The sequence below is a fragment of the Elgaria multicarinata genome, chromosome 13 (assembly GCF_023053635.1).
Source record: "Elgaria multicarinata webbii isolate HBS135686 ecotype San Diego chromosome 13, rElgMul1.1.pri, whole genome shotgun sequence".
Classification (NCBI taxonomy): domain Eukaryota; kingdom Metazoa; phylum Chordata; class Lepidosauria; order Squamata; family Anguidae; genus Elgaria; species Elgaria multicarinata.
In genome coordinates this window covers 35,644,154-35,653,670 of record NC_086183.1, presented here as the reverse complement: position 1 = coordinate 35,653,670, position 9,517 = coordinate 35,644,154, and the positions used below count along the sequence as shown (strand labels likewise).

The window sequence follows — 9,517 nt, the reverse complement described above, 5'->3', positions numbered from 1 at the left end:
CCATTCTTCCACCCCCACCCTACTTTTAGAGACAGTAACCAAGATTTAGCCTTGACATGGAGGGGCACATAGGACAGAGACAACCACACGCTGCAGAAAACCAGAATGCCCCACGGGAGTGTGCAGCCCTTGCCTGCCCCCCCACCCCCACCCCCGCTTGGCCTCTCTCCTCCCCCGTCCCTAGCTCTGAACAAAGGAGTCAGGGCAGACTGATGGTGTAAAGGCTTTATTGTAAGAAACCCTTTCTTTTGTGCATGGTATGGAGCAGACACAGACACAACCCCACCCCCACACACACAAAAGCAGCAGGTGGGGAAGAGGCAATGAGCTTGACCCCCTTTCACTCACGGGAGGGGCCATATTCCCTTATCCTGGAAATGCCCAGGAAATGATACACAGAAGGAAGGATGGGAAGCGAGATAACAGACCAGAGAGAGAGTGGGGTGGGGGCTGGAGGCGGACCAAGCAGAGCCCCATCCCCAGATGCACAAGCCCCCCCCCCCCCACACACACAGCAGGAGGATGTAGGGCCCACAGTGCCCAGCTGCGCATGAATGGAGCGTTCACAGCACTCAAGAGTGGCAACGCAGGCTCTGGATTGCCAGTCGTGATGGGGGAGCAGAGGTCTACCCAACTGTGCAGGCCGTGCACAAGGGAACGGCTGCAGACGTGGGTGTGGGTGTCACAACTGTGTCCAGCCGCTCCCAAGAGAAAGATGCTCCCCTCCCCTCAGGTGAGGAGAAGGCTGCCTGGAGATGGCCTCCTCTGCTTCAGGCCTCCCGGTGTTCCTGGTGGGGGCGGCGAGAGAAACAGACAGTCACAAAACAGAAAGTGGATCCTGAAAGTAGGGAGGGGGCAGGCAAGCAGGTAGCAACACCCCCATCTTGCCCAGTGGCCGCTGAGACCCCTGGAAGAGGGACTCATTAAAGGCCTAAAACACTGGCACTGAAACGAACACATGAAAACTAAGCAAGCGCTTAGTTCATCCAGCCCAAACGCTCCTGACCCCAGGGGCCGGGGTGGGGGGAGGCCTAACTCAAAGGACTGCCCTGCAGTGCCCCAATGTGCCAGCAGAGGGAAGCACCCTCCTATTTCAATAACACCCAAATTAGTGCAGTCTATGTTGGGGGGGGGGGGGCAGCAATGGGCAAGAGACGAGGGGGGAGGAGCAGAGCCACACCCCTTGGGCGGCGGGGGGGGGAGGGAGAGAAGGGAAGAGAGGGCGCTTGACAGTGATGGGGGGCTGTATATCCCACCTGGCTTCCTGCTCCTATCCGAACATATCTTAATGTCTTCTTTGCTCCTGTCCATGCAGAACGCAACACACCCACCCCAAAGAAAGCGGACGTGGATCGCCTGCAGCACAGCCCAGCCAGTACCAGACCTCATCGCTCCCCAACAGTCTGTGCTGAGTTGGGGAGGGGCTGACCAGCACCCACCGCATGGACATTCCCCATCTCTCCCACCCCACGGCACATGGTGGGCAATTCCATGTGTAAGAAATGTAATAAATAAATAAAAATAAATAAACTCACAAAAAGATGAGCCCAAGCAAGGCAAAGCCAGAGAGGAGGAGGAGGAGGAGCTTTAAGGAGGCGCAGGGAGGCAAGGGCAGCCCGTCTCCATACCCACGCCTGGGGGCCGCCTCCAGAGCGAGCCAAATGCACCTGGGGAGGAGGTGCACCCTCCCCAGCCCCTGCTCTAGAGCACAATCCCAAGAGCAGGCTCTCAGTTAAACAGTTTAGAGAAAGGAGTGAAACTCATATTCACCCTATATCTCATCAAGCTTATTTTACTTATCTGGGGGAAGAAAACCTTTATAAATATTAGAAATAAATGTTACCTCTGTACAAACACGATTAAGATGGCAGATATTTAGTTCTTCAAATAATGTCAGTGCTAATAGAAGCTCCTGCTAGGTGTGGGAAAGCCTCAGCTGCACGGGGTGAGGTTTCCTACTTCTGGGGGCAGGGCGGGGGGCGAACTGGCATTCACTCCCACCCCAATATTTCTCTTTCTAGTCCTGTAGCCCCATCCACACTTTTAATCCCACACCCACAGAGACCAACTCAGATGATAAAGTGCATTCAGAGGCTAATAAACTGAATCAACCAGATTTGAGAATGGGAATTAAAATGAGAAATGCCGGTACAGGAGAACCACCCCTTCCTCAAGAGGAGGGCTGAACACACCCACCCCACCGGCACAGCGTGTTCACATGAATGGTGCCAGAGCTACCTCCATCATTCAGGTATTGGGGGGGGGGCGGTGTCCTGGCAGGGTGGCACTTCTGGGTAAAGTAAACTGCTTTATACTGTAAGTCGCTTTTGGAAGACAGCTAAGAAATATATTAAATAAATATAAAATGAAAGCTCCTCCTTGTGGGGTAGACACGCAGGGTGCACCCTTGCTGCACCCCAGGGCTTTGCTCAGGCGAAGGAAGCCATCAGCTGGTGGGCGGGCAGGAACACTGGTGGACCTGGAGGGAGGCACAAGCCGCCCCACCACCACCACCAGGGCAAGAGAGCCATGCAGAGAGAGGGACAAGCACATGCCGACAGACAGACAGATGGACGGGTAGGCGTAGGCCGGCAGGCAGGGCGCCAGTCCTCTGAGCAGCAGCTGAATGGATGGCCAGAGAGGAGGAGGAGGAGGAGGCGGCATGCGGGAACCAGGCAGGCAGAAAGAGGCACCAGCCAGGAGTCACCCAGAGCCATGCGGAGGCAGCACTGCGGGCGGCGGCAGCGGTGGCACTGCTGCTAGGGGCGGGCGGGCGAGAGTTTACAGAAGTGCACCCGCTGGAAGTTGGTGATCTCTACCGTGCAGGGCGCAGCTCCCGAGGCCGGCTCCAGCGCAGCTCCTGGGAAGACAGGAGAGAAGCCGTCAGCGCGTGGCACAACTGGCCCCCAGGAGGGAGGGGCGGACGGCTACCCCTGCCCACTACCCAGGGGGCACCTCTCTTTCCCCCCACCCACCTTGCTCTCCAGGCTCTTGCAGGTCCTCCTGTTCGGGCTTCGGCCCTTCCAGCCCCTTGACCATCTCAGGCTGCGAGGCTCTGGGGTCAGTGGGCGCCTCTCCTTCCACCACGGGAGATGAGGGGGGGCCCTGCTGGGCCAGAGAGTTTGCAGGGCTCCTCCCTGCAGCAAGAGAAGGGGCGGGAGCAACCCTGAGCAGAAAGCCAGACAAGGCAGGAAAGCCTGGGAGAACTGAACGGAGAAAGAGAGGAAGGCAGGGGTCCAGCCCAACCGGGGATGATCTGAAACCCACCCACCCCCGCCCGCAGGACCCCCACCACTTTGGCCCAGGCCAGAGCTCCGCTGTCCACCAGCACCCTCCCACCCACACCCACCCTGGCCCAGGTTTTGCTTCTCACCAGCTCTGGCAGAAGGCTCCTCCCGGGGGGGCATAGCAAAAGGGGCCTGGGCGGCGTCTGCCCGGGGGGAGCTCAGCTCCATCGCCTCTCCCCAGTCAGAAACCGGCTGGTATCCTTCAGCTGGCGAGAAAGGGGTCAGGGCGTTCCCCTCTGGGCTTGGCATCTCCGCTGGGGGGGGAGGCATGGCCAGGGACAGGTGCCCATTCTGGCCCGGCCCCTCGGCAGAAGAGCCCCCACGACTGTCGCTGCCTTCAGCTTCTTCTTCTTCCTCTTCCTCTTCTTCTTCTTCTTCCTCCTCCTCCTCCTCCCCCCCACTGACATCTTCCCATTGGTCCTCCTCTTCCTCCTCCTCTTCAGCTACTATGTGGGGGGAGGCAGGTGGCGCCACCTGTGGGATGGAGGAGAAAGCAGCCAAGAGTGAGCGGGTGGTGGAGGGGAGGGGAGGGGAGGGGGACACACCCGGTCCACAGTGGGAAATGGCCTTCATAGGCCAAAGGCTTAACGCAGCTCCCGTAAAACAAAACGCTGTATGCAGGGAAAGATATGAATAGAAGAGTCAATCACGAAAGCAAAGCGGAACAAAGAAAAATGCCCCGGACACCCCCCAAGTTGTCCATGCAGCTGAGCCTATGCGGCAGGGCCTTGCTATTTACTGTTTTACTCTGTACAGCACCATGTACATTGATGGTGCTATATAAATAAATAAATAAATAATAATAATAATCATAATCATAACAGCCATCCAGGAGGCCACCAGCCGAGGCTGCCGGGGACGGGGTCTGGTCTCAGCTGAGAGCTGCAAGGGAAGGGACCCCCCTCACCCCAAACGTCTGTGGGGCAGCAAGAGGGCCTTGGACAGGTGCTAATCACTGCTCCTGCACAAGCTTGCGTCCCCCATCACCACTGGACAGGAAATAGGCAGCCAGGCAGGCCCTGTGCAGAGCTGGGCCAGCCCAAAGGCAGCGGACCATTAAAGGCTATGGGAGGAAGGGGCTTCCCGGTGCCACCACAGTCCAAGGCCTGTCCAGTAGTGCAAAGACCCCCTGCCCAACTCTGGATCAGCTCAGGCTCCTGCTACAGGAGGGCTTCTCCACCAGCACCCCCCGCCGCCCCACCCCCACACACATACCTGCTCCATGGCGGCAACATCCGACTTCTCCTGCGCAGGTGCCGGGGCTGGATCTGCCACCACTGCCTCCTCCTTCTCCCAGCGATTGTCATGCATGCTGCAGAGGGAAACATGAACCAGGGAAAGACCTGCCACAGACCGTTCCCAAGCCCTGGAAACCAAGGGGTGGAGGGAAGGAGGGAGGGAACGGACAGCCCCAGGGACCCCAGTCCCTCCACAAATACAAACACAGAGCAAGAAGCAGGGCTCAGGGGTCCACGGTCCCAGCACCTGCCCCACGGAAGCCTTCATGAGGCCCGGCTCACCTGTAGGGCTTGGAGGGGCCGCTGGCTCGTGGGCGCCCACGGCCTTTGCCCTTCCTGCGCCGATCGGCCTGCTGCTCCGACAGGAACTCTCCAAAAGTGGGGCGTTTGGGGGGCCGCTTGGACTCATCTGTGAGAGAAGGAAAGGAGGGCAGGTGTGAGCCACAAGCCAGCACAGCCGCCTGCAAGCCAGAGCTCCCACGGTCCAAGGAGGGCTGGCGCTGATGTCGCACTCAGAGCCACTGCACGAGGCAGCGGGGGCCGCCTTCCCCCACTCTCTCCATGCACTCAGCCACGCTTGTCGTCAGGGACGCTGGCACTGGACAGCACCCACACGCACGCATGCCACCCCATGTCGTTGGGAAGAGGGCTGTGGGGCACCTCAGCCTCTTACCCAGTCCCCACTGCTGCCCCCCAGGATGGGGGTGTGGGGCTCCCCTTCCGGCTTCCCACATCTACTCCTTACCTTGCTTGCAGCCTGAGGAGACTCCAGTCTTGTCACCCTCTTTAAAGCTGGAAAGGGGAAAAGGAAAAGACAACAATGGAAGAGGCTTGGCAAAACCTCCCCTCCTTCAAGAGAATGCGCCCCGCAGCTGACCCCCTCCCCAAACGTGGATGTCTTGGCCTCATCTACACCAAGGAGGAGGATGTTGCGCTATGAAAGCGGCCCATGTCCATGGGCCCCAACCGTTGTCCGTGCACTTCAATACCGCTCTAAAGCAGTCGTGTGGCGCCTGCCTCTTTCATAGTGCCATATCCTGCTTGGTGTAGATGAGGCCTTGGACTGCCCTCCCTCCAAACCCCAAAGCCAGGCTCTGCCCCAATCCAGAACTGCTCCCAGTTCAACCCCCTCCCCAGCCGGCCGGCCGGCCAGCCAGCAGCCCCCCACCCCACCCGGGACCCAGGCACTCACGCCGCATCCATCTTCTCAGCATCCCACTCGCGACGCCATTCTCCCGTGGGTTGCCGGTGCCGCGCCAGGCGCTCCCGATCAATCTGTTCTCGCTCTTGCTTCCAGCGGATGTATTCAGCCCGCTCGCGGCCTGTCATGGAGAGCGTCATGTCCAGGGCCGCCGCCGCTGCCACTGCTGCGCCCCTGCGCCGGGCACTGCCGCGACCCTGGTGGGAAGAGACCGGCTTGCTCAGTGGAAGGAGCGGGTGTCATCTACCAGCACACACACACACACCCGCAGCTGGTAGATGACGGCATGGAAACAGCTGGCACGGGGAACCCAGGCAGGGAAAGCAAGAGAGGGATAATTGGGAAGGGCTGCTGCCACAGACCCCTTTGTTTTGTGCCAATTGGAAGTGGGGCCTTTGAGGCCATCAAGTCCAGTCCCCTGCTCAGTGCAGAAACAACAACGGAGAACAGGTTGCAACCCTTTTGAGTATCGCAGAGCACTCTCCCCCTCCCTCACCCAGTCTTCCCTTCTCAAGGCTAAACAGACGCAGACCCGTCCACCTTTCCTCATAGGACTTTGCTTCTCGTCCCCTGATCATCTTTGTTGCCCTTCTCTGAACTCACTCCAGTTTATCTGAGCAATTCATCAAGTCTGGAGTTTACTTGAGGTGAGGTTTGACCAGTGCAGAGTAGAGTGGAACTATCGCTTCCCGTGATTAAGAAACCATGCTTCGATCGAAGCCACCTAAAACTGCATTTGCCTTTTTTGCAGCTACATCACGTTGCTAACTCACATTCAGCTTGTGATCAACTACAACCTCAAGATCCTTTTCAAACATACTATTGCCAGTATAAATCTTACTTGCACCTGTGCATTTGATTTCTTTTTCCTAAGTGAAGAATTTTGCACTTATCTCTATTGACTTTCATACTGTTATTTTTGCCGTTTTCTAATCTAGGCCATTTTGCATTTGCATTCCTGTCTTCTACGATGTCAGCTCTCCTCCTGCCCGATTTTGAGTCATCTGCAAGTGCTGAGCATCTCCCTGACCTCTTCCTCCTAGTCCTTAATAAAAGCATTGGAAGAATCATAGAATAGCAGAGTTGGAAGGGGCCTCCAAGGCCATCGAGTCCAACCCCCTGCTCAATGCAGGAATCCACCCTAAAGCATCCCTGACAGATGGTTGTCCAGCTGCCTCTTGAAGGCCTCCAGTGTGGGAGAGCCCACAACCTCCCTAGGTAACGGATTCCATTGTCGTACTGCTCTAACAGTCAGGAAGTTTTTCCTGATGTCCAGCTGGAATCTGGCTTCCTTTAACTTGAGCCCGTTAGAGCTGCAAGGCACAGGACGGCACCCACACAGAATCTACCTCAAGCAGGAGGACCACGGGCGAGCATCTTGGGAGACAGTCCTCCAAACAGCGGTGGACTCGCCCAGCAGCAGCGCCATCCAGGCCACGTTTAACTAGCATGCAAACGTGTGGCCTCAACACACACACCCCCATTGCCAGCAGCAGCCGCTCCGTGCACCTACCGGCAAGGCCCACTCTTTGCCCTGCTCCATGCCCGTCTTGACCTTATCGAAGTCCGGTCCTCCCCAGTTGCGAATGTGGCGCCGGCTCCCCTCCCGCCGGTCCGACTCAGCAAAGGAGCCACTGCGCCGTGGGTCGTCCAGGAAGTTGCGCACTGGATTCTTCTCTTGGAGCCCGTCCTGCTGAGGAGAGACGCCTGGATGCAGCATAGCTCGAGGGGACCTCAGCAGAGGAGCGTTGCAGAGTGTGCCCCGCTCAGCCTCGAGTGGGGATCCCACCGGCGGCCCCACCCATCCGCAGCTCCTGAGCCCCCTCCCCTTCCCAGGACAGCAGCGGTGAGGGCCCCCTAGACTCACACGCTGGCTGCGCTCGTACTCAGCAATCTTCTCCATCTCCTCGTTCATCTTCTCGATGTTCTGCCGGCGACGTTCCTCCCACTCCTGAAGAGGGAGGGAACCTTTGCTTAGGAGGAGGAGGAGGAGGAGGGGGAGAGCACCCTTCCTGGACCAAGCTCCCACCCCTGGCCCCTGCTCCTCCCCCTCACCTTAGATCTCCTGTCAGGCCCTGCATCTCCTGCAGGCCCCCCTCGGCCCCGGGGCCTCTGGCTGCGTCCTCCGCGGCCCCGCTTGCCCTCCCCAGGGCCATGTGGGCCAGCCTCTTCCCAGCTGGGCTGCTCAGAGAGGTTCTTGGCTTGCGCAGAGCGGCTGCCTGGATACGGCCCCCCACGGGCATTGGGGCTGCTGCGCAAGGTCCGGGTGGGGGCGGGGGGCTTCCTCTCACTGCTGACCACACGCTTTTCCTGAGGAAGAGAGAACAGAAGGATTGAGGGGGCCCACAAGCCTCCATTCCCCCTTGTCCAAGCCCTCCCCCAGATACTGTGCCCCATGCTGAATTATAGAGTCCCGGAGAGGGGTCACAGATCATGCCCCCCCCCCCGTTGCAACCACATGGCCTCACCTCTGGGGAAACCAAGACCCGCACTGTGAGGCTGGGGGTGTCCAGCTCCCCTCGCCTCCTCTCCGGCACGTCCCCCTCTGCAGACCGGGGCCTCCGGGCTCCAGTCACAGCAATGCCCTCCTGCTCAGCCTTCTTGCGGTCTTCTTCGATCTCCTGGGGGTCAGGATGGGGAGGAATTTGTTGGGCCAGCCACGAGCCCTTTGCCTGGCCCAAAGCCCCCACTCTACCCCCAACTGCCCCTGCGGCAAAGGCCGGGCTGAGCTCCTTAGCCTCTCCAGCCTCAGGGCTTCCACCTGCGCCCCCTCCCCCCTCCGCGTTCACTAAGCGGCTTCGGATTAGGCTTTGAAGCGATTCTGCCCCGGGAAGGCAGGCAGGCGGGGGAGGGGAAGCGGCATGTGCCCCCGGGGGTCCCCAGAACAGGCGACGAAGGCCAGGCGTCCCTCCCCCGGGACTGGCGTGAGGGGCTCACAAGTGTGCCCCTCTGCATACGGAGCTCTGCGCGCTCAGCGCGGCCCAACAAGGCCTCCTTCCCACCTGGTAACGCTTGATGAGGGCCCGATTCTTGCGCCGCAGGGCCTCGATCCGCTTGTCCAGTTCCGCGTCCTTCTCTTCCTTCGACTTCAGGTCCAAGGAGGCAGACTGGAGGGGAGGGGAGAGGGAGAGGAAAGGATCAGAAAGGCGGGCGTCTGGCTGCCAGCGCCCCTGCGCCCCGGGAACCCGGCCAGCCCAGCCTCCCTCCCTCCGTGCCGCTGGCAGGCGAGCGGGGCCAGGGCGCTGCGCTGCCCCGGTCCAGCCTGCGCGCAGCCTCCTCCCAGCCAGCCGCTCCTCGGCTTACCATCTTGGCCAGGGCCAGAAAGGCCGCTCCGAGGCCCGCGGCGGGGCAGAGGCTCGGGCGACAGGCGCGGCGGGACCCAGGCGTCCGAGCTTCTGCCCTTCCGGCCTGCAAATCCAGACGCCCGGGCGCCGCCTGACCTCCTCCACCCCTTCCCCCTCCCGCGAGGAAGAGAAACAGTTCCGCCCCGCCCGCCACGTGGGCCCCGCTTCCGCTTCCTCCGTGGCCGGGGGAGGGGACTCTGGGCCGTGCCTCCCCCTCCGCAGCGGAGCGCGGCCGTGGCACCCGGGAGCCGCGCTAGCCGAGGAGGGGGCGCGCCCGAAGGGGCAGGCAGTCAGCCGGGCAGCCACCCGCGGCCGGGCGGGCAAGCCTCTCCCGGCTCCGCTCAGCCTGCCGCGCGGCGAGCGGATCCGCGGCCGCAGACACCACCCGCACTCGCCTAAGGCTGCCGCCCAGTTGCGCGCCGCTCGCGCGACCCTTTCGGCCTTTGC

At 60.4% G+C, this 9,517-nt stretch overlaps 1 protein-coding gene across 2 annotated transcripts; it reads right to left on the bottom strand.

The window, feature by feature from the left end:
• Nucleotides 1-210: 210 nt before the first annotated feature.
• Nucleotides 211-9,176, bottom strand: CCDC9 (coiled-coil domain containing 9). 2 transcript variants are annotated; one of them, XM_063139970.1, is made up of 14 exons: nt 9,030-9,176; nt 8,729-8,833; nt 8,195-8,347; nt 7,782-8,036; nt 7,594-7,677; nt 7,240-7,419; nt 5,718-5,923; nt 5,271-5,317; nt 4,808-4,934; nt 4,503-4,599; nt 3,374-3,761; nt 2,976-3,137; nt 2,820-2,860; nt 211-788 (listed from the first exon to the last, which is right to left on the bottom strand). In XM_063139970.1, the coding sequence occupies exons 1-14, from the start codon at nt 9,030-9,032 to the stop codon at nt 771-773; spliced, it is 1,866 nt and encodes a 621-aa protein (XP_062996040.1). In that variant the 5' UTR covers nt 9,033-9,176; the 3' UTR covers nt 211-770. The 2 variants fall into 2 exon arrangements, with proteins under 2 accessions (XP_062996040.1, XP_062996041.1); XM_063139971.1 differs by having other exon boundaries at nt 7,240-7,416.
• Nucleotides 9,177-9,517: the final 341 nt, after the last annotated feature.

Excerpts from the sequence above, each read along its gene's own strand:
- CCDC9 (XM_063139970.1), bottom strand. Across the intron at positions 5,318-5,717 it reads GCTGAGAAGATGGATGCGGC|CTTTAAAGAGGGTGACAAGA; the intron begins GTGAGTGCCTGG and ends TCCCCTTTCCAG. Across the intron at positions 3,762-4,502 it reads ATGTTGCCGCCATGGAGCAG|GTGGCGCCACCTGCCTCCCC; the intron begins GTATGTGTGTGG and ends TCCATCCCACAG.